The sequence below is a fragment of the Cyprinodon tularosa genome, unplaced genomic scaffold (assembly GCF_016077235.1).
Source record: "Cyprinodon tularosa strain WSP-4 unplaced genomic scaffold, ASM1607723v1 ctg388, whole genome shotgun sequence".
In the NCBI taxonomy this organism is placed as follows: domain Eukaryota; kingdom Metazoa; phylum Chordata; class Actinopteri; order Cyprinodontiformes; family Cyprinodontidae; genus Cyprinodon; species Cyprinodon tularosa.
Genome location: NW_024039105.1, coordinates 355361 through 380014, shown reverse-complemented (window position 1 = coordinate 380014; position 24654 = coordinate 355361). Strand labels below are relative to the sequence as shown.

Sequence of the window (24654 nt, the reverse complement as noted above, 5' to 3'; positions counted from 1 at the left end):
CATTTCAAATATCTTTTTGTGTTTTCTGTTGTACTAAAATGTTAAAATGTAATGAAAAAACTAAATGATTTCAGTAGTTCAGTTCATTATTATATTGATTGAATATATATGGAGTTTATTTTTTTAAAGATTTTGCAAATGTTGAGTAAAAAAAAAAAAATCCAGACTAATCAATCTGGTATGAATAAACACATCTTTGCAGAGAATATGCAGTGATCAGTCTGGTTTAGATAGATGATTTAAAAAAAAAGCCATTAATAAACTTGACGTCACCTCTAGGTTTAGCTCTGGTGACTCCAACCTTTATCTTGACAATATTCAGTAGATTTTCTACAGCAGAGATTCCTAAAATATCAGCCTGTTTATATATAGTGGTGCTCTCTATATTTAACAAAAAAATATTTATTTGGGAAATATTTATTTTAAGTAATTTTTTTTTTAAATTTCTAATCATTCAAGTCTTCATTTAAACATATCTTCAATAATTTTATGGGACATTAATTATTCAATTGTGCATTTTACCATTTATTCCACGTTTAATGTTAGAATCGTATTAGATTGATTTCTTTTTAAATAAATAATACTGCTTATTTAATTCAACATAAATTTATTACATGATATATTTTGGCCCTCTATATACCCCTGGGATCATATCACAATGATTGAGGCTCCCCAGTTGGTGTCTTGCGATGCTCTGGAGGGTCGCGACCTCCACTTTGGAGCACAGCGACTTAAATCAGGTATTAGTAATATTGGTAATGTGAACGGATGCAACGTTCAGGTTAGAAATGAAATAAACTCTATAAAGCTCTTTGTGACAGCCTGCTGTCACACTCTGAAGCTGTGTGGTAACTTTTATATTTTTCCTTTTAAAAATTAGCTGCACATTTAGACAATTTTCTTTAGCCCGACTTTAAGTTAGCTTTTTGCAGTGCACACATTTAGTTAACTTTGTCAGATTTTTTTCTTAAAATGGAAATATTAATTACATGTTCTTTGAGTTGCCAGTTTCCTTTGGATCTGCTGTTGAAGGGCTGCAATGAGCTCCAGCTTTCCTCTCAATGGATCATTGTTGGCTAATCAGGGGGTCACACCATTTTTAAAGGGAAGGGGAAATGTGTTTATTTGTTTGAATATTCTTAGATTGGGTAGCTTTGTTAATCAGTTAAATGTAAAAAGTTCTTAGTGTCTGGCCAGTATTTATGTGTTTATTTGTTTGTTAGTTTGTCAGTCAGTTATCCCCCGTGTGTGTCAACAGTGGTCTGATCAGCCACTATTTAAGTTTCCCTCATGTCTTGTTAGGTCAGTTTGTGCTTGAGTTCTTTACGTTAGTACCTTAATTGAACTCAGTTTTGTTGACATCTGTTTTGGGGCCCAGTTTATAGTTTTTTGAAATAAATTAAGACCTTTTTTTGTAAAATTTCAATGGTTTTCTGGCTGGTTTGTGCAAAACCCTCACTCTTCATCAGGGGGAACGATAAAGAAGCTCTGAACTTTGACTCAGTGGATGACAACAAGCAGATGACATTATTCCTCCAATCATTAACTGTGGAAACATGATACTGGAACTCAAGAACTGTGGATTCTGACTCTACAGTGGAAAAAATCGAAATCTAGAGAAGTGATTTTCTCTTAATATAAGTGCATTTGTTCTTGAGTCGAGGAGGTAAGTGAGACACTTTGCCAATGGTACAAGACAATTTACATTTAAAATAAGACAAAACAATAGCATTGTCTTATTTCAGGTGCATATTATCTTTTAAGAGTAAAAAAATCTAATTCCATTGGCAAATCATCTTGTTTACCTACTAAAATTAAGGGGAAATACACTTAATTTAAGAAATATTGACTTATTTATAGATTGTTTTGCAGTGTAGGACCTTTTGAAAGTCTGTTGTACCAAGTACCAGAAACCTCTGGGGTCATTTTTGGTTCAGGAGAGACTTAACAAGAGGAATTTAATCATTCCACCAAACACCCAAAAAAACATCTGAAAGAAGTGGCTTCAGACCCAATGAACCCAGTCAGTTTCTGCCCCAAATGGTCTTCACATGCACCAGTAACCTTTGTTTTTTTCCCTCTACTCAACTTCCTCTCTATTCTGTACCTCCAGCTTCTATAATAGGGACCTTTAACATTTTTGTGGAACATGTGAAGTTAGTGTTCTTTTAAGAAATGCAAATTTCTACCCGTGAAACATGAATAAAATTATGATAAACACTATAAATATAATCACTGTGTACAAAATCTTAATAATCTTCAAGTTTCACTTTAGAAAAAAATAACACATCTACATCTATTAAAAAAACAATATTGGTTTCTACTCAGTTTGTAATAATGGTTAAAATTCCTGTCAGTGAGAACCGGTCGCTACTTTACAATAAAACTTAATTTCATTTTCTCATTTATAAAAACAAGACTTCCTAAAAGAAACTGTCTGAAGGCAATGATCAGTAAGAAACACCCATCATGTTTTTTTTAATGTACCACACATCCAACAGACCGCAACTGAAACATGTTTTTAATACAGTTGGCAAAGATCCTTTTTAATTTCAATCATTATTTACAGATCCGTATGTACAGAGTTCAGAATACAGCAGGTGGTCGAGGGGCGGGGCAGACGTTGCTGACATTCCTCCTTTCCAAAACAACTGATTAAATAGAGGACTGCCTTATTTCTTTCATTCAACCAGATCAGCAGCATGTGTGCATAGCTCGGACATATACCAAATAAATATGCACATGAAGCGCCGTATAAAAGCGATCCCAAAGATGGCGGACGGCACTGCAGGAGCCTCACCTGATCACCCACACGGACAAAGAACCACAGCAAAGAAAGAAAAAAAAAAACAAAGCCTCATCAGCCTGAGCTTATTTTATCATTGGGTTCATAATTAAGACTTAAGGATTTGTTTTTAATTTAAATACATCTTCATGACTTAGATAAAACACAGAACATTTTTTCCTTCGGTAGTTAAAACTGAGACTGTGCTTTTAAAATGTTTGAATTATTTGACGATTCTTTTTTTTTTTTACTCAGCTGCTGATTATGTCAGATGATTCACTTTAATACTCAATATGAACCAACATTAGCTAGAGATACAGCACTGGTTTAAAAAATTGACCCAATTTTTTTTTAATTCAGCATGAGGCTCCGTCTCTTTAGTGCTGCTGATAGCAGCTCTGGACTCTAATTCCAAATCATAAAGTTGAAATCCCAGTAAGGTACATCAGGAGGAAATAGACATGATAAAAGCCTTTTCAAGGAAATATTTTCACTTAATTATAACCAGATGTTTGAGAGGTCCAGAACGTCATTACGGCGGGCTGCACCAACTCAGTTACAGTACTTCAGTAGCAGATCATGGCGTACAAACATCAAGAGCTTTGGTGCAACATCAGACAATCAGGACTGTTTTCCTTCAGTTCCGATTTGATTCTTCAGTTCATATATATATTTATATATTTATATCTATAAATCCATTCGGTGAGATATGTACAAAGTATGGCAAGGAACATGTTTTTATTTAAATTTATCTTCAGATGTTGTTGGCTCTTCGCTGCTCAGTGAGTCATGTTTTTAGTGAATTGAACCTTTTCATGCGTAGGTGGGCGAGTCTCTGTCGGCGGTCTTAGACACAGACCCGGCCCGGACACGCTCTGTCGCTCAGACGAGTTCATCCAGAGAGGCTGGGAGGGTGAAGTCCCCCAAAACTGGTAGCGTGGGTAGCCTCAGCCCCAGGGTCATGTGGCGTTGACCTCCATGATGTGGTCGTCGGTGGTGGGCAGAACCAGAACCTGCTGTGAGTGGCTGTTATTGAACACCTGTCCCGGGCTGAAGGGTTCGAGGCGCGGCATTGCCACGCCCTTCTGCTGCTGGTCGCTGCTGCCCACTGAGTGGATGCTGCCTCGGCTGCGGATGCTCGCCGTGTCTGCCTGGTCGTCCAGCGTATTGTCCAGCAGGGACAGACTGTCGTTCTCTACACAGCTGTCTGTGGGCGGCAAGAAGAAAAAAAACTGAAGGAGGCGGTGTAAAGTGTCTGAGTTGCTGCTGATATCTTAGGGATGTAGTGACAATTCTGGCAGTTAAATGAGCAGAATGAGAAAAAAAAAAAAAAAATCATCTTTACTCTCAGAGGGACCTTACCAGGGTCTGGCTGGATGGCCGCTGCAGCGTTGTGTGGCAGGTACTTTAGGACCTTGATTTTGGGGAAGGGCAGGTGACCTGCGAACAGCGGCATCACCTCGATCTGCACCTTGTGCGTGGCGTTGGCCTTCAGAGGCATCAACACCATCCCAGAACTCTTCCCACACACGGCCCAGTTACTGCTGCTGTCGGCCACTAGGGACACAAACACAGTGAGTCAGGCTTCAACTATTCTTATGCTTACATTATACCCAATAAAGTCCCGGGCCTTTTTATCTATAACCCATCTATAGTCATACATGTATGAGTTCATGATTACATAATCTGTATCATATATAAAATTATTCTCTAAATCTTTTTTGCGGTTTTACACATTTTGTAATCACAGCCTCAAGGTTCAGTATATTTATATACTGAACAAATTTCATGTGACAAACCAGCAAAAGGTGAAAATGATGCATTGTTTCCCATCTTCTCTATAAAAGAAAAAAATCTGAAAAGTGCGGTGTGCTCCTTATTGAGCTCCGGACCTTCTTCCTGCTGCATTGAAGAGCTGCTTGTCAGTGTGATTCGCAGTGTTACTTTTTCTACACTGTACTTATATTGATTACACAACCAATGGTGGATAACGTTTTATTTATTTATTTATTTTTTTTAAGGATGAAGCAGATTATGGAACAAGACAATTTATATTGAAAATAATAAAAGACACTTGCATTGTCTTGTTTCAAGTGCATTTTATCCAAATATCTTATTTTAAGAGCAAAAATACTCATTCCATTGGCAAATCCTCTTATTTACCTGCTCAAATTAAGGGTAAATACACTTCATTTAAATTTTTTTTTACTTATTTCTAGATTGTTTTTTTCCAGTGACTGAATGCATGCGCGTATCGGCTAATGCAAGGAGGAAAAAAAACAAAAACAAATATGGGCTGGCCAAAGTATCGCTCTAGCTCTAATGGTGATAACTAGACTGAATGATTGAGTGTTTGAGCTAAATACACTTTAAATCTTTTAAAGCTTAAAACTATTGAGAAATTGAAAACAAATCCCTGAAACATAAAGCAACAGGGGTTTGATGATAACATTTATTAAACAAACATAATGTAGTGTTCTAGCTGCTAACATACCTTCATACATAAGCTTGGTGTTTTTGAGTCCATCAGTGTCAGTTTTGCTGTCCTCAGCTATCTCTCCTTCCGAGGGCTCAGTCAGTCGCGTTATACACACCTCGAGTCCACAGACTAAACCAGAGCGGCAGTGCTGCTCGCCTGGAGGCGGCAAGATCTCCGCTCTGACGCTGTACAATGTCTGACAACAGGAAACAGACGAAAAGCTGCTCCAGTTAAATGTTACTTTTTTGCAACATGAAATTAACAGCATAACTTCAGGAATGAGGAAGAAGAAGAAAGGTCTTAGTGACTCACAGTGACTCTCTCTAGCTGAAACTGGTAGTGGAAGGGCTTGAAGGCAGAGGCGTCTTGGTTAAGTGGACAGAAGTTGGCTGAGAAAACACACTGCAGACAGGAGGGCAGGTCGTCCTTCCACCTCACCTCCCACAAGCAAAACACGCTGTGCTTACTGCAGAGAAGCTACATGGGGGCAAACATCAACACGTGTTAGGGATCAGTCATGTTCTGACTGCTTTAACATGATTTTTAACAGGTTTGCAAAAAATAAATACCACTTATAACTAATTCAAATCATAAAAGTAGTTAAATGATAAGACCAAAATGTTCTTAATGGATTTAGAAAAGTAACAGAGTAATAGGGCAACCCTGGATGACAGAAAAATAGAATAATATATAAAAAAAATATGAATGTATTCAAACATAGTTCAGAAAAAAAAATAGGATACTGTTAAAAAGTTGTACATTTACACCAGAAAATCACCACTTTCATTTTATGAAATATTAGAGGACTGCTGGCATTTAAATGTGATAAATGTGAGTTTGGTCTGACTTAAAAATGACAGAAACTATCTTGCTAAATATTGAATATTTTTGCCTTTAATCATAGAATTTTAAGTTTATTATCGTTTCAACATTGGAGAATTTTAAATTTTTTTTCTTGAAAATATGTGAAATTCATCTTTTTGGGTGAAAATGTACTTTGCAACAACATTTCTACTTTCTGCTTTTAAGGAACATTTAATCCCAACATGCCAGAGAATCCCTTAAGGATGATTAGCTGAATAACATTTACAGCGCACTATCTTCTGTTTGGAGCTTTTATTTGTTTCTCACCTGGTTTGTTTTAGTGTTTAAGGACTGTAGCTCCAAAGATGAATGCTGCTTCTCTGTCAGTTTCATGTCTGTCAGTGTGAAGTTCATATCTGACACGTTCTGCACACACACCTGGATGTACTTTCTGTGACGTCAGACAGAAAAGAAACTGATTAAAAGACCCAAACTATTTATTCAGTTAAATTCCTGCTTTCAGTTTATAAAATAGTAGTTCAGTTTACTAAGTACTAAAATATAATCATTTCAAAGTGAATCAGAGATAATTTCATGATCATGTAGACTCACCTGTTACCTGCTGAAAGCAGTGAGTGTTTGGTCTTAAAGGGGATGTAGAAGGTGAGGGCAAGCAGAGTAGAGTAGATCGACCACGGACAGTCGATAGACATCTGGGAACAGAAAACAAAGCTGTATAATCCTCCCAAGTTTCAGTCCTCGTCTCTTTGGTTATGTTCACATTGCAGGCCTTGATGCTCAATTCCCATTTTTTTGTGAAATCCGATTTTTTTTTTTCCGTTGAAAGTCACATTTCCAAATATGTGCGACTTGTATGTGATCTCCTGTGTGAACTGCAGTCATACAACACAAGTGTCCCGCATGCGCAGTTGAGGACGCAATGAAATCACAGGCCAGCCTGCTCTGTGTTTACGGAAGTAAACATGGACGGTTGTGCTGAAGCGCATCTAGCGATCTTTCCCAAGCATAAAAACTAAATTTTTCCAAGATGGTTAAACATAAATACTGCTCTCCGCATCATCGTCCGCCATAGTTGTTGGTTTTCTTGCTGCTTCTTCATAGCAAGATGCAGAATAGTGACCTTTGTCGGGTATTAATGCCGTTCAGGTCGGATGAATGCGACCCGGCCGTTCAGACACATGGCGCATTTAAAATGATCAGATTTGTATCGGATTCAGGACCACATAGCCAAGTGGCCTGGGAAAAAAAAAAATCAGATCTGTGTTGATTAGAGAGCCAAGAAAAGATCAGATACAGGTCGCATATGGGCCAAAAAAACAAGGGATTTGGGTCACTTCAGGATAAAGTGTGAACGTAGCATTTGTTCCTAAAATCTTTGTCTTGGTTCAGTCGATAGCATTCAGATTGCTCACAGAATAACAGAGATTTATATGCATAAACACTTGGATATGAGGGAACACCCACAGAGGTTCTATGTCTAATACTGACGCTCTGCTGAATGCGTCTAGATTTAATTAGGACATGTGGATAATTAATCAACAAACTAGACAAACAACAACTAAGCTGTTAATTTTCTACCGTTGAAGTCAAAATAATTCAAAGTTATTAGCTAAAGGGAAATATAATAAATAAATGTGATAAATACTATCATTAAAGATATATTCCAAAATATAAGATACTAATAAGATTATTAACAGAGGGATTGAAGATCTCACCCTTTGGTCAATGGCGGTCATTGGGGTGTCAGGATGGCTGTAGCTGCGGGGTCGATGGCGCACCTCCCCGTTGGTCAGCCTCTCGTTGGCTGGCCGCTCAGACCCGGAGGGGATGATACACAAGACCTCGAGCTGGAACTCAAGAACTTGGTAGGGAAGAGTGGGAGGTAGACTGATGCTGGTCACCTTTTCAGACGACTGGATGGACAAGGTGCTTTCACCCACTAACTCTGGAACAAGGAAAATATTTACAACAGAAATAAGTACTACAAATATATGTTGGGAAGCCCTCTATTTCTTGCCTAGTAAATGTTCTGAAAAACACATGCAAAAGAAAATATTCTCTCACAGAAAGAGAGTAAGCAACCAAAATCATCAATGAAAATCCATGGAAAACTGCATCAAAGCTTGATAAGTGCCTTTGGTCAAAAAGCAGCTACTAACCGGCATCGGGGCTGCTGATGCGCGCCGTGCAGCTGGAGGACGGCAGGATGGGCATGGTTTCCGTGTTGCTGAGCTGCAGAGCATCTCCTTTCTTCACAGTGTAGTGACCCGTCAGCAAAGTGAACTTTACCAACTGAGGCATACCGGCCAACAGAGGCTCTGTAGACACAGAGGAGCAGTGAGCTAAAGAACTAAACAAGCCATCTGTTTGTCTGTAGTGGAACCAAAAGGCCAGAAGGGAAAGTGTATTTCTAAGGCGTCTGAGGGCTGCTCCTTATGGGTGGATTTATCATTCTAAGACAGCCGAAAGTGACATTTCAATAGGAATGGGAATTGAAAACCGGTTCCTGTTCAGAACCATTTCCGATGTGATCCAATTCCACGGCACCATTTAACAGCTCGCTTAACAATTCTCTTAACGATTCCAGGCAGCACGACTTTTGTCACGTTTTTTTACGCAAGTTACCCACACAGCATTCAGTAAGCAAGTACGATGTGACCAGGCGTAAGTCTAGAAAAGCAAAACTCTAAGAAAATGGCATCCCATTGGTTAAACCGATCCAAAGTTTGGCTTCATTTTAAGGAAGAGAAAGGTGGCAACAAGGTGCTTTGCAGTCATTGCAAAGTGGTAATTACATCCGTGGGAGGAAATACATCCAACATGCAGAAACACCTGCGCACACAACATGGCATACATTTTAACGAATGCTGTGTTTTTGATGCCTTCCAGACAGAAGCTAAAGCTACGACCAGTATGGAAGGCAACTTGGTAAGTAGCTAGTTTTATATCACTGGCTGTGCTTAATGTGGTTCCTAGGAAATCATGTTCCATTTCTGGAAATAAACCCATTTCCTACCTCTCTTTGGGGTTATTAAGGGTTTGTGTCTTTCTCGTTAATCCACCCCTTCATTGCTAGCATGTTTAATCAGAACTACTGGTAGCTGGAATTCTTACATGATTCTAGCTATTGCAATATTAAATGTTACTAAAATTGAGTCCTACTGTGATTTGAAAATTGCGCTTTTCTAAATTTCTATATATTCAAATGCAATTAACTGCAGAGCCTAAGTCACATTCATCATTACTTCCATAAACGAAGCGCTGCTGTGTCACATATACATTATTTTTCCGTTCTCTTTAGTGTCCTGAATGTCTCAGACTTCGCATTTAATTGTTAACATGAGAGAAAACCACAAAAAGTATGGATTTAAAAATTTCTATTTAATGTTTAGAAATTTCAAAACATTAAACCATTAAAGCAGCATCTACAAACACTAAATTATAGCCAAAATAATTTTTGTTCTCGAAGCTGTGTGGTTAATAATCACGTTTGCACACCAAAGAGTTTTTTTTTGTCTTGCAAGATGGTTTGTTTTCGTGATAAAATGTAAAAAATTTCAAACCTGAAAGTGGCTCCACTGTGAGCTGGGGCTCCTGAGAATATACTTCATATCGGACCGATGGGTAAATAGGAGACAGAACAAACTGTACTTCCCCAACTGTGGCGCACAGCTGACGTAACGTGTAGGTACCTGGCTGCCCACTCTGGAAGAAAAAAATAAAATAAAAAAAAAATCAGAGAAAGGCTGAAAATCCTTAGGCAAAATGTGGACAGACAAAAAATGAAACGATAACATGTCTTCAATTTACTTTTTAGAGTAAGTTGAACATGAAGATTAAAAAACAAAACAAAAAATACAAAACAGAAAGTGCTTTACGGGAGCTGTGAAGGTGATGCTGTTGTTTCCAGGCTCCAGCTTGACATTCTGCACCTTCAGCATCTGTCCTCCTTCCTTCATGGCCACAGTCGGCGGGCTGACGCAGTTGGGCGTCTCCGGTGGGGAACCGTTTTCACGCCGCCGTATGATCAGGTGAGTGTTTTTACACACCACTCCTACAGAGCTGAGAGAATTGTCCGAGGGACTCCTGTCCTGAATCTCGTCCATTTCTAGCGTGGGACCAGCAGTTGTGGAGGAGTTAGGGCCTGCTGATGAGGTACCCGGTTTAAACTCTATTGTCCCTTGGTTTGTTTGCCTCGTTGCCCCCTTGGACCTCCCATGAGTCCCTCCGTGATCAACGTCAAAGTGAATGCTAGCAGCTAGTTGCTGAATACACACAGGAACAGGCATCAAACACCTGAGAGTGAGCTCCACCTGCAGCACGGCTCCTGAGTGCACAGAGGCGGTGGCAGGGTGGAACTGGAGTCGAGTCAACTGAGCGAAAACATTCATGCAGAGGGACACTTTGTGGGCTGTGGAAGATGGAAAAATAAAACATTATGGTGCAGGTCTTACATCTTTAATTATTTTACACACTTTCCTTGTATTTTACCATTTTCTTAATCCATCCATTTTAATTTGACTACTTTTGTTTTTTGACCATTTAGCTCTAAAGGCTAAAGACGCTGCGATTCTATCAGAAGTTATTTAAAAAAAATGACAAGTAGATTTCAATAGAACCCCTGCTAAGAAAGTAACAGACAATCAAATAAAGTCACCTAACTTTTACAAACATAAAGAAATGCATTTACTTTTTTTTTCATATATTTATCGTTACTGAATACTTACAAGGGTTTCCGGACCGGCCAGCAAAAGAGAGAATTTCCTGACAGAAGTGCTTCCTCTCCTCTGTGGAGAGGTTCACATCACCAGCCAACAAGGCACTGGTTCGCAAGTAGCTGCAGATGTTGTTAAGGAACCGGATCTATAAAATCACCTGCTTTAGAAGATCGTCTTTGTACATCTAATGACCTTTCAGGAGACCCATATACAGAAGGCATTCCGAAAGCCGGTCCAAGAGGGTCGCTGTCCTGCAGGTTTTAGAGGTTTCCCTGCTTTAGCACAGCTGATTCTGATGACTGCAGTTCAGCAAAAACCTGTTAATCGGCAATCAATGAAAATCCGCTGTGTAGAAGCAGGGAAACTTTGGGGATGCCAACTATACGGTGATGAAAATAAGTATTTGAACACCCTGCTAGTTTGCAAGCTCTTCCACTTAGGCTACGTTCACACTGCAGCCTGAAGTGACCCAAATCCGATAATTTGACCTGTATCTGATCTGTTCATGGCTGTCTGAACAACACACATTCGATACAAATCTGATATTTTTAAATGGCCAGGTCGCATTCATTGACCTGAACGGCATTAATGCCAGACAAAGGTCACTATTCTGGGTCTTGCCATGAAGAAGTGGCAAGAAAAACAACAACCATGGCAGACGATGATACGGAGAGCAGTGTTTATGTTTAACAATCTTGAAAAGATTGTGTTTTTATGGTTGGGAAAGATCGCTAGATGAGCTCCAACACTACCATCCATGTTTACTTCTGTAAACAGAAAGCATGCTGGCCTGGGACGTCATTGCGTCCTCTACTGCGCATGTGGGACACTTGCGTTATGACTACAGTTCACAAAGGAGATCACATACAAGTCGCATATATTTGGAAATGTGAACGGCAACGCAAAATAAAAATAAAAAAATCGGATTTCACAAAAACATCGGAATTGAGTATCAAGGCTTGCAGTGTGTGAACATAGCGTAGAAATCATGGAGGGGTATGAAATTGCCATTGTAGGTGCATGTCTACTGTGAGAGACAATCTAAAAATCACAATGTATGATCTTTTTAAACAATTTATTTGTATGATACAGCTGCAAATAAGTATTTAAACATCTGTCTATCAGCTAGAATTCTGACCCTCAAAGACCTGTTAGTCTGCCTTCAAAATGTCCACCTCCACTGCATTTATTATCCTGTATTAGATGCACCTGAGGTCATTAGCTGCAGAAAGACACCTGTCCAACCCATAAGAATCCAACTACTAACCTGGCCAAGACCAAAGAGCTGTCCAAAGACAATAGAGACTAAATTGTACACCTCCACAAGACTGGAAAGGGCTACGGGGAAATTACCAAGCATCTTGCTGAAAAAAGCAATAATTAGAAAAGGGAAGAAGCTAAACATGACTGTCAATCTCCCTCGGAATGGGGCTCCATGCAATATCTCAGCTCGTGGGGTCTCAATGATCCTAAGAAAGGTGGGAAATCAGCCAAGAATTACAGGGGAGTAGCTGGTCAATGAACACCAAGATTACCATGCCTACTGTGAAGCATGGTGGTGATAGCATCATGCTTTGAGGGTGTTTTTCTACACAGGGAACAGGGCGACTGCATTGTATTATGGAGAGGATGACCAGGGGCATGTTTTGTGTGATTTTGGGGAACAACCTCACTCCCTGTTAGAGCATTCAAGATGGGTCGAGGCTGGGTCTTTCAACATGAGAATGACTCGAAGCACAAAGCAAGGGTAACCAAGGACTGGCTCTAGAAGAAGCATATCAAGGTTCTAGCGTGGTTTAGCCAGTCACAAGATCTAAAGCCAATAGAGAATCTTTGGAGGGAGCTCAAACTGACTGATCTAGAGTAGATCTGTGTGGAGGAGTGGGCCAAAATCCCTCCAGCAGAGCGTGCAAACCTGGTGGAAAACTACAGGAAAAGTTTGACCTCTGTAATTCTGTATTATACAAATAAATAGACACACACACACAAAAAAAAAAATCATACATTGTAAGTTCTGTTTTTTTTTTTTTTTTTTTTTTTTAGATCCAATCTCTCACAGTAGACATACACCTACGATGACAGTAGTGATGATTTCTAAGTGGGAGAAGTTGAAAAATAGTAGGGTGTTCAAATACTTATTTTCCTCACTGTGTTTGTTATAAACAGAAGCTAAAACCAGATTTGAGCCAGAACTGGTAAATGTTTATCATCTACTTGTTTTATTCACTAATTAGACATGAACAATTCTTTATGTACTCTTCGTCTTTTTTTATACAGTAGAAAGAATGTCCTTATCCAAAAATGCCTGAATAGATTTAGTTAGTGTGTTCTTGTGGTTAGTCATCAAACAAGGATACTCTTCTGTTCTGCCCAGCAGTTTCTGACACTCTGCAATCTGCCTCCTGGTGTGCGTTACAGGAAGGCGCCAACCCTCCGATTCGTATGACTTCAAAGCCTCCTTCATGAAGGGTTCTGCCCGCACAGGGTCGCCCTTCCTCCTGTCAAAAACACAACCATGTAAACACACTCAAACATTTAGCTTGTTCTCCTATAGAAAACAATGCATAATTATAAATGTGTGTTTTTTGTATTAAGGATTTCTACAAAGACAAAATAAAACATATTTTCCCAGACTCAAATCATTACAGTTCTCAGCCTTTTTTAAGGAAGCCTCAATAAAAAAGTAAGTCATGAATTTCTCCTGAATTCAGCTAAGTTTTAGTTCAAATATATATATATGGATCTTTTTTTTTTTTTAAATAGCAAATAAAGTCTGAAAACTCCATAATGTTATAGACTGAGTGGAAAGAAACCCAGTTGGAAATTTTAGTATTGTAGACTTTCTTTATGACAGAGAGTGATATCAAATGAGTCTATATAAAGACCGTATTTACACACTTTCTTTACTTTAGATGCATCACATCAGCAGATGCAGATCACATTTTATCACTGCCACAAGTGCGGTTTTATTAGCAATCTAGTATTAGCAGAGCTCTGTTCTTAGATCACAGCAACGTAGATGCATTAAAGTAAATCTGATTCCTCCAAAATTCTCGTACAAAATGAAAACTATCTGACCAAACATCAGAGTCGTCTGTGGATATATGAGCAGTGTCTGTGCGGTTGCTCTGTGAAAAACTAATGTAGAAGCCCAGATGTGTTTGAGCATTCAGACAGGTGTGAACCCTTTCTTTTATCTAAGTGAAACTTGAGCTCATCTGTTCCTTACATGTAGAACTCGGCCAGGCTTTTCCCCACCAGTCTGGCGGACCTCAGCCGGCCGATTGCTTGGTACATTTCCATAGCAGCATGAGAGAGTTCCTGACGCAACAGCGAGCCAACAAGGGGGTGTTGAAAGATGATAAGTGAAGAAGGGAGGAGAGAGGAAAATTAAATTAAAATTTTCAAGGATATTACATCAGAAAATGTATTGAGTGAACAACAGGAGGAAGAATTTCTACTGAAATACAAGCTTAGAGTGAACAGGACTTACAAGATAGTGCCTTTCGAAGGCTTCGACAGATGACAAGGCTTCTTTGAGCTTTTTGTAAGGACTCTGCAAACTGTTGACTGTGGACAAAGACATTCAAAACAAACATGGTTACTTGATTCCTTTGATTTCAATACAGATTTTCATTTAATTTCTTTAATCGGGTGTTTTTCCTTTTGCTAAAATAGATTGCTTTTCTTTGATGTGAATTTACAAGCCTGACTGAAAATTGACTGAATCAGCTGGACTGCTATTGAGGAAGGCTGACTGCTGATGCAAAAAAAGTCAAAATAAAGAAATAAGAACATATGTAGGTGATGAAGAAATCTAAAGTGCGGTTCAAAAAAATAAAATAAAAACAGGCCAAACTCACCGGTTTCTGGTCTCTCATCCCCGAGTCCTGCCAGCAGATCCACGGTTCTATTCAGGTCCTCAGAAGTCGGCCCGTTTTTTGACACCAGGCCACAGAGTTCACCCAAACACTTCAACTACAACCACAAAAAAATAGAAACTAAGTACTGTTGCTTATCCTTTTTAAGCTTAGATTTTTAAATGAAATTTAAATACAAATTCTCTTCTATTAGTACATGATTTGTGACACTTGTATGAAGAAAGTGAGAAATTAGGAACTTAAAAGATCTGCATACGCTCTTATTAAAGATTTAAGATGTCTATTTTCTAAGTTTATACAGGTCCTAATTCAGAGTCAAACCAAAAACTGACTTTGGATTCTAAGCCTGAAGGTTTAATTATTATCTGTCAATCATTTAATATTAATTTAAGATATTCTCCAATTGTTTTTAAATTTCACTTCAGCCAAAAAAGTATTTCAGGCAACTGATATTATTTTAAATATTGCCAGAGTAAAGATGCTAGCAATAGCCTAGTACTCTGAGAGACCCCTTTATTTTACTTAAAAACAGGGGCTGTAAAACAAAACATGAGTTTATTTAGAACCTTACCCTAGTCTTGAAAGACAATAGAGACAGAGTTACTGAATAAGACTATCCTGACTAACTCATTTGTATGGATTACTAAAAATATCTCGATTGATAGATTCCTAGTAATTTTGTTTAGATAGAAAATAAGGGGAAAAAATCCTACTCTTATTATACAGTAAAGAAAAAAAAGACTGTCCAAATTTGTAAGTTTCTCAGCATATTGCTTTATACCTTGTCTGTAGCGTAGGCCCAGAGTCCCACAGTATGGGAGCAGCTGGCGGCTAACTGAACCGGATCGCAGCATCCCTCGATTCTGTGCAGAACCTCCAAACAGCTGAGGAACACCCAACAGTCCAGCGCCCCGTCGATCACAGAGACCTTAACGAAGAAAAAAAGCATTTTAGGAGTTACGTGGTATATGGTGCGTGACGAATGCAGGGGCTGAGTTTACCTCCAGCAGCCGAAGCTCCTGAACACAGTTGTGCAGCAGCTCTAAGGCTCTCTGGGTGACCTCCCATGGTCTCTGCAGGAAGATAAGTAAAGTGCACTGGCGAGAGAAGAGGTAGCTTCTCAGGTCTAAAAGGCTGGCCTCTCCTCGTTGGATGCTGTCCCTCTTTTCCATGTCGATGGGCCGCCGAAGCAGCAAGCCGCTCCAGTTACGCACCGGGGCGCAGAACGAGCCAAGCCAGTTAGCCGTATCTGAGGAAAAATAGCTAGTCAGAACCAAAAATACACCCTACCTCCAATTATCACTGTAAATGGGATACTTGAATCTAAATAATACTACAGAGAACCCACTTACCTCCTGCACCAAAGTTTAGGACATACTGAGTAAAAAGAGCATCTAGTTCATCATACTGGACTAAGGCATCCTCAAACTGCTGCAGCATCTCGAAAACAAAGGCCAGCTCCTCCTGCATGATCACAGGCATTACAGAAAGCACGTCAGAGCACATGCAGGGCAGAAAGCTGATAATAGTGATTAAAGATACTGAGGGTACCTGAACCATGAAATATTCACAGAAGCTCCAGCCAGGCTGAGTGCGTTTCTCTCTGAGAGTGCGCATGTCGTCCTCAAACCGACCAAGGTTTTTAGTGAACGACATGAGGAGGAGAGTCCGCAGCTTCAGCAGCAGGGCATTCCAGGATTCCAGGGACCGGGACGAGTCCTTCAGGGGGTCAGATAGAACCACACACCTGAGCAAGGAAAAAATACAATAAGAGAAATATTTAGAATGAAAAAATGTCAAGAATTAGTTTTGTATGGATCTTATAACTAGAATCATCTAAAGAAATCAAAGAATGAGATTTTCTGCCTTTCCCCCCCCCCAAGAAAACTACGGACTATCTGGGGATGATCAAGACAGAAACACATGTCAAATCCAGTCTACGTTAACAAGACGATGACAAAAGGGTGAAGCATCAACTAGTTGTAGACACACATTTAAATCCCAGGGTAGAAACCGAGCCTCACGCTCAAACTGACAGTTTAACAAAACGAGGAAGTGCTTGATAACAATATGCTGTGTGGGAAGTCGACCTGTTTCTCGTTTTCAGACACGTTTTTTTCTTTGTTGGAAGCAAATTGTTTGAATTGGAGAAGCTTGCTGACCTGTCGTTCTGCTTGTTGCAGAAGTCGCTGCGGATCTTGTCCACGATGGAAGAGCGAGGCAGGATGTTTGGCTTGTTCTTCTTCTTGGTTTCATTGCTTTCAACAACAATGATGACCCAGTCCGCCGAGCTGTGACTCCGAAGGGTGTTCTGCCAACGCATCATGTCCTCCTTCACAGAGCTCTTGTACGTTTCTGTGTCCTATAAAAAAAGCACAGGTTTTATTAGTACAGCAGGTGGTCATGTGTTAAAAGCTGAGTGGGAAAAAAAATCTCTTTACTCTGGCACATGGCACTGGGTAGGTCTTTATAGTTTATGAAGGTGATGTTGGATTGATTAGATATACAGTGAGGATCAAAGAGGATTTAAAAGCAGGGGATTGGATTGATGGGACATCACACCCCGTTTCTTTCATTGTTTATTCGATTTCATTCAACACTTTAAACATTTTTTATTTTTTCTCTGACGTGAGACAAACAAACCTACAGAGTCTGCACACCCTACCATATCCACGGCTGATAACTGCTGAGGCTCTACCGTCTGTGCTTTTATTTCAGTCTCATCCGTGCCGTTAGCAGAGAAGACCTTCAGCTTTGGTTTGTGGATTTTAATCGGGCTTTTTCCTAACAATCATTTGACAATGACTTTACAGGCACATCTCAAATAATTAGAGCAGTGTGAAAAGTTCCACATTTTTATGACTCATTTCAGAAACAGAAACTGATCTACAGAAATCATTTCAAGCATTTGCTTCCTGTAATTCTAAATATTATTATTCATACATTAAAAAAGTAGATCTCCTGTCTTAAATACAAAAGTCAGGCTTCTCAAAAGTAAATACTTTACAATACTTCTATTTCATGGAATACGTTTTCTAAAGCTGGGTAAGATGTTAATTACATCTTCGCCTGTACTATCAGAGCAGTGGAAGGAATTTTTCCTCAGTAATGTGTGTTTTGCAAAGTAACAAAAAATGCTGCAGCAAAGCAACAAAACAATGCTGCGGATCAAGTGTGACCATTTCCCTCAATCAAAACCACCTACCATAAATCCTCTAATATTGGCCTGTATTCCATTAGCTGCCGGGTCTCTAACAATGGCCGGTCTCTCTGTTGGCGGAGGTAAATAATGGCTGGAATCGTATACAGGCCGGGGCTATAATTAAAACCAACAATGTTCCTGGGCAGTCCCTACTTGTAATAGTAAAATAAAATTACCACAGAGGGGCAATGTTTGCTAACGAATCCAAGCCGTTAGCATGGGGAGTCCCATGCTTACACCGAGATCGTAGTGGCCTTACACAATCGTTCCAATCTAAAAGACGCATGTGATTACCGGTAGGTCTGGCGTTAACCAGGCAGCGTTAAAATGACAGACTTTTGTTGGCCTTCGTTGTTCTGATTTTCCCTTGAAATATATGATATGATAGCCTACTTCCAGTCTCCAGTTTCCGTTAACTGTCCCATTTTTTTTCCAACTTTGTTTTGCAAGTCGGTTTGGCCAAGATTCCATTCTGTGTAGGCTTTTTTACCCTCGTATTGCCATGCAGAAAAATTGCAGCTGCTGGAAGATGTCTGAATTACCGATATTTGTTGATAATGTTCTGTATACAGTTATGTTGACTGTAATTTTTCAATAAATTACCCTAGTATTTTATAGGTTCAAAGAGACACAAAAAATTGTTTTATTCATTTCACTGGTAGTCTGTTATGCTCAAATAGAAAGAGAGGCCTGTCCCTAATTCTGGCCTCCTTCCAATAATGGCCTGGACCTAGATGTATCTGAGTGACAGAGAGGCCCCGTCCTATATTAGAGGATTTACAGTATATCCAAAGGACTGATGTGACTGGAAATTCCTGCATCAAGCATCCTGACTTGGCTGAAGCTCCAGAGAAGCATTCGTTCTAAATTACTTGGAAATGTAGAGGATTTAGACATAATATGAATAATTTGTTATGTAACCTTCGACGGGGTGGGGGAGAAATCAAGCCCTCTGGAGAAGAAGCAGTGCTTTAAAAAGAAAAACAAGCTGAAACCTGTGAATCATTTCCAAATCACTGTTGTTTGTGATCAGTTGGTGATCATCAATGCTGCTGTGCTCACATTCAGAATATGTTTGTTTTGGAAGTATTAATTTAAAGTACTATGGAGGGTCGTGCTTGATTAAAAAAAATGTTTGCTTGAGATGACATTAGGCATGGAAACACGAGACTTTAATGAAATGCGATTTGTGCTGCCTGACTTTCCTGTGACTGAATCTCGTGTTTTTGCTGCTTCCTGGTACCACAAGAAGTCAAATGAGTGTTTGGTTTTAGCAGAGCCATAGATGCCTGTATCACACAGCTGGAGAGGCTTTTATCAGGTTCGCTGGTTTACATTTAAAGCGTGCACCGCCAACAGGTCGCATAGTTAGGAACACTAAACACCTGTTCTCCTCCGTCCTGGCATGCAGAGACCACAAACTGTGCTTCATTTTGGAAAGAACTTTAATTTCAAAGTGAATCACCTCGACATTGTTGAAGACATGTAATCTGAAAAGGGGACATATTGTTTTGCTTTTTTATATTTTCTAATGCATGAAATGAAAAAATAAGCAAATTTATTCCTCCTCCAGCTGTGACTATATGTTGTGCCACAGAGATGTTGTCTGAGTTGTAAAGTGTTTTACAGAAAGCTAAAAACTAAAAACCTGTGCCAGGATCTGAAGCTGTAAACACCTCACTGCTGAATGTGAAAGTCCGGACACAAATTAAACCAATATAGGTTGTCATACAAAAACTACAAAACTTTTTACATTTTGTTAAGTTGCAAGATTTTTCCCGCATTCTATGTATTTTACCAGGATTATAAGTTATGGATCAACAACAAAATATTGCATAATTACATTAAGAAGAAAATCCTTCATGCATTTCAACATCCCCAAATGTTTACTCTACATTAGATTTGTACTGTAAAAAGTGTTGTTACTCAAAGATTTACGATGAATAATTTGTGGTTTATGAGATCAAAATATTGTTAGGTCCAATAATTAAATATATATACTTTAGGTTTTTCTTTCAGTGTTGTAGTGTAACTGCCAACCTCTAGAGGGTGCAGCTGTTCATCCTTAAATTGAGCCTCACTGGTATATGCAAGAGAAGGAGTGTCAGACTGAAAGCCCGCTAGAGCAGAAACAGATTTCGATTTGGAGTCTGGTGACATTTAGTGGATCGATAAGATGAATTAACTTTCAATTATTTGATAATTTCCATCGCTGGTCTGCATTTGTATCTCGCTGAGGCTGTGCTTTCACTATCATTACAGCTGCCAGTCTCTATACCAGATCGGCACATCTACAAAGTGTACATTTCTTCCTCATTCTTTGAAAGTTTTCTCAGGATGGAGAATGTTTGGGAATATCTATGTCAAGCATTTCTGCAGATTTTCAATTGAATTTACTTCTACATGTTGATTGAGACAAATGAAAATGAAAAAATGAAAATAGAGACAAACTATTCCATAGTAGCTCTGACCGTTTAAGTCAGCTGAATGACAGGCCTACCTAAAATTCAGTACTCTATCAATATGCATGAAAGTATTCAACATGGGATACCTTTTTCAATACCATGGGGATAAAAAAGCCTAACAAAAACTCATGAGATTTGTTTTAGTCTCAACATGGAAAGGCCTTATCAAAATAATCTGAGATACTGGTAGTTAAATAATTGTTCAAATAAACGCTAAATAAATAACCCAAACATACTAAATTTGACAATATTTTAAGATCATTTGAGGTATTATTCTTTTAATGTGCAAATAATTTAGGAAAAACCCCGAAAACGAACATTAACATAAATATGCAAAGAACACTTGTATTTGCTATTGATACCATGCTAAAACAGTATAAAATCTATATACAGTGTTTAAGTATGTATACGTTTGACAGCTTTACCTTCTAAAATGTTTCTTGCAAATACTTCAATGTATTAGTCTCCCTTTGTCTTAGTCTCCCTTTGTCTTGTATTAAGCTCTTTTATTACCAGTTACCCTGACGTAGATAAATACCAGTGTGCTCACAGCGTGATGCTATTTTTACCACCATTTGTTTTCACCGTGTGTTCAGGGTGATGCGCAGAGGTGGAGTTCTGCCAAACTCAGTGATCTGCATGCAACTCAAAAAGTGAAAAATCTAAGCAAAGCACAATTTTCAAGTGTTCTTTATGTTCACTAAAAACAAACCAGACTTCTTTTTTAACTCCAAACTTTTAATTAACTGATGGACTTAACATATTTGTAGCTTTGCAGTTTCCCATTTTCTGAGGATGCATCAAAAAGTGTCCAGACATTTTATAAGCTTGGGATATCGTTTACACTAATGTTCTGCAAAAAAACCTGATGTATACACAACAGCTGTTTTTTTACACTGATTAAATTAAATTCAACTCTGACCTTGAATTATTTTCTAGGGGTATCAGAGTAAATTTTTTTTCATTTACCCTCTTTTATGGTACACTTTTTAGATTTCGACACCCTTCTGCTTCCAATTATGCACTTTTTTGCATCGCAAACAACTGCAACATCACAAAAGGCTCATGGAGGGAGGATAATGTTTGAAAGGACCTGTATGATGAATCAATTAATAAGCAAACAAAAAAGGGAGTATGTTAAATGTGCAGTTGTAGTTCTAATGTGAACAGCTACATTTTCAATCTCACTTTAAAAAAGATTATGTCTACCATTGGTATTAAACATAAATAGCTCAGTGAGATAGTCTTTTTCCTTTTCTTCAGGTTATAATGTAGGGAGTGGAAATGTAATTCTCAGGAGCTTTTAAGTGTATTGCTGTTAAGGTGTGGGTGTATCCAGCTTAGGTTTATGAGTCCAAACACTAAACACACAGCAGTTGGGAAACGTCATGAGTCACACGCTCCTGACAGAACTTCCTCCACTAAACGAGCTGCTCAGTCAGCAGCAGCAGGTTCCTGCCTCTCTCTGATTTACTTCAATCTGTTTCTGTTTCCCAAAGGTGAATGGAGAATGTGGAAATATTACAATGGTCGACTGGTGAAGATTCTCAGTCATCCAGGTCATAGTCATTCCAAAAAACAGAAAATTACAAACAAACCACTGGACTTTGTTTCCAAGTTTGAAGACATTTTTCTTCCCATCCAAGAAGCTTTTTCAATTCAAAAGGTCAAGAATTGCGTTGAGTCCCAGGTTTTATACAGTAGCCTTGTTTTTTTTTGTTTTTTGCTTGTTTTGTACATTTTCAAAACAAAAGCAAGGCTTTGTTGGGCTGCTTTATAAAACCTGGAACTCAACGCGATTCCTACAATGGTAGAGTTTAATTAACATTTATTAGAGGAGAAAACTCTCTTCCCGGTCACAAGACGTCCAGAAATAGACTGAATTCTTCATCTGAATGTCTTCTAAAAGGAGCAACTTTCACAGATTTATCTTCCTATAAAACATAATTCTTCTAATGGGTTTGCCATGCTGTCTGTTGTGTATGCTAGACACATACAAAGACAGAAAACAATATAAAATGGGTATTTTCCAAATGTGGGCCATGTGGTTAACAAGTTATTTCGATGCCAAGTCTTTGTTATGAGTCCAATCTGGACATTTTAACTCACTATGCAGGTTAGACTCACCCGGTTCATTAGCTGAGCAGAATAAACACATGATATAGAGATGACTTGTTTAATCCACATCTCCTACCTCTGAGATTTTCGATTACAGGAGAAACTGATTTTTAAGAAACCTGAAAACCCTGAAAGGAATATGAAGGTTGTTCCTCCGGATGAACAAGGAGGAGTAATCGTCAGTGTGTGTGTCTGGGCATGTGGTTTTTACATAGTGGGGAACATTTTCCATAAATCATAGCACATCCTGGGGGGTGTTTGCTCTAGTGGGGACCAACGTCTGCTCCCCAGGAGTACAAATACTGTTTTGAGCTTAGGTGTTATGTTTAGGACTTAAGGACAATTTATGCTTCTGACGCATAGCCTCTGCAACCGTCAAATCTGTCTGTGTGACCACGCCCCCCTGCGCAGAGGTTCTGCAACTGTCTTCGCGAACCTAAAAAAAATCCTGACTATGCGTCGGACGGTCGCAAACCCGCGCAGACCTCAAGCAGAAGTGTGCAGACAAAAAGCAGCTGTGATTGGTCCTTGGTATGCCTTTCCGGCTGTCTGTGTGGTCGTCCTTCTCGATTCGGTGCCAGGGCGCGTCATTTTTAAAAACCAAGTAATAACAACAACAATGGACAACTACGACGAAAGGTTAATCGAGGAGGTTTGGAAGTAAAACCACTTGTACGATGCCTCAGACAAATTATATAAATAAATATATCATCTTCGATGTCTCGCAACTTTAGATCCATCTCCGTGATATCTTGCAGCTGCTCTAATGTTGTTTTGGAAGATAAACACTCCTGCCGGAACCGCCAAAGTTCTCGTGACCATCCACCGAAGTTCTCGCGAGTTCTCAAATAGGGTCCACCTTACGTTTTGGTGGGAAACTGCTGTACGTCCCTAGAAATTCCAGACTGACTGTGCAGAACCATACCAGCAAAACTGGTTCACAATCAGACGCAAGTGACATTTTATGTGTGCGGTTGCAGAAGTATAATCTGCCCTTTAGGTGTGAATTGAATTTAGGTTGGGGTTAGGGTTGGGTATTAGCCCATAACGGTTAGGTTTAGGCTAAGGGTCACAGTTAGCCTTTAGAAATGGTTTAGAAATGACTTAAAGCCAAATTAAAGTAGCCATAAGGATAGAGAAACATGCTTGAGTTTGTGTGTGTGCGTTTAGATCTACTCACACAGCAATCCGTCCAGTAGATGTGGAGGAAGGGGAACGTGAGAAGAGCCTTGTTGCCCTCCTTCGGGAGGAGCTCCTCCTTAAACTGGACAAAATTAGCTTCAAGGTGGATCATTTTTGGAGCACGACCGTATGTCCTGCACAGCAGACAAAGCAGAGTTATATGGCCTCATTTTGCTGCAGTGGTCATCAAAGTGACACGACTTTATTTGCTTCATGAAAACATATACAGAACCTGTAGACCATTATTCAACAGTAGATCAGCAGCTCTTTTACAATATGACCTCCTTACATATTGAAAGGGTTCTTTGTAGCCATTTTTGACTTATAAAATGATAAATAATCCTAATTTTAAACTGCATCAAACCACTTTACAATAAAAAAAGGAAATAAAGAAAACACCTACAGACAAATCAAGTCAACTACATAGTTCACCTACCAGTTGATCAATCATCGAACCATGCAATTTAGTTCAGTTTATTATTCAAATAAGTTCATAGGTTTTCTATGTAAGGAAACCCTGCAGGTTGCATTGGCTCATATACTGCCAGCATTTCCAATGTGTTTAAAAAAATGTGACTGGATTTCCCCATCCAGACTAGATCTTGTGCATGTCTTGCAAAACTGCATTTTCTTTGTTTATCTTTCTTTCACAGTTTTAAGTATTTTAAAGTAACAATCATAGTGAAACAGAGACTATATTTGGCTGCTGCAGCTTCCTGCCTTTATGATCTGCTGTTCTCATGTATACTCAGCTTTCGATTTCGATTAACTTATTTATCTTATCTTCACTCTTTAGTGCTGACTCACTTTAATGTAATCACAACCTTAATATAAATGGTATAACAGTTTTTTGTATTTTTTTCTTTTCCAAAACAGCCAGTAGTTTATAGCTTCTTTCCTAAAACGCTAACCAGGTAAAAACATGTTTTAACTGCTTAAACATAAATAAACTTATTTATGCAAACCACATCATTCAGAGTTCACAAGGGGAACAGCGCA

The 24654-nt window shown here is 39.0% G+C and overlaps 1 protein-coding gene across 2 annotated transcripts in view; it reads right to left on the bottom strand.

Annotated features, from left to right (window-relative positions):
* Positions 1-3434: 3434 nt before the first annotated feature.
* Positions 3435-24654, bottom strand: part of trappc10 (trafficking protein particle complex 10) — a 39734-nt gene continuing 18514 nt past the window's right edge. The window contains exons 3-23 of one of the 2 annotated variants that reach the window (XM_038297457.1): positions 23654-23789; positions 16851-17050; positions 16240-16435; positions 16041-16152; positions 15690-15937; positions 15470-15616; positions 14671-14785; positions 14301-14377; positions 14037-14128; positions 13165-13305; positions 10817-10926; positions 9968-10500; positions 9653-9794; positions 8249-8407; positions 7805-8034; positions 6681-6781; positions 6396-6519; positions 5577-5741; positions 5280-5460; positions 4148-4342; positions 3435-3992 (exon numbers count right to left, since the gene is read on the bottom strand). In XM_038297457.1, coding sequence (XP_038153385.1) covers positions 3745-3992; positions 4148-4342; positions 5280-5460; positions 5577-5741; positions 6396-6519; positions 6681-6781; positions 7805-8034; positions 8249-8407; positions 9653-9794; positions 9968-10500; positions 10817-10926; positions 13165-13305; positions 14037-14128; positions 14301-14377; positions 14671-14785; positions 15470-15616; positions 15690-15937; positions 16041-16152; positions 16240-16435; positions 16851-17050; positions 23654-23789 — 3652 coding nt within the window. In that variant the 3' untranslated portion in view covers positions 3435-3744. The remainder of the gene's footprint in view (positions 3993-4147; positions 4343-5279; positions 5461-5576; positions 5742-6395; positions 6520-6680; positions 6782-7804; positions 8035-8248; positions 8408-9652; positions 9795-9967; positions 10501-10816; positions 10927-13164; positions 13306-14036; positions 14129-14300; positions 14378-14670; positions 14786-15469; positions 15617-15689; positions 15938-16040; positions 16153-16239; positions 16436-16850; positions 17051-23653; positions 23790-24654) is intronic. The other variant, XM_038297456.1, reaches the window with a different exon arrangement.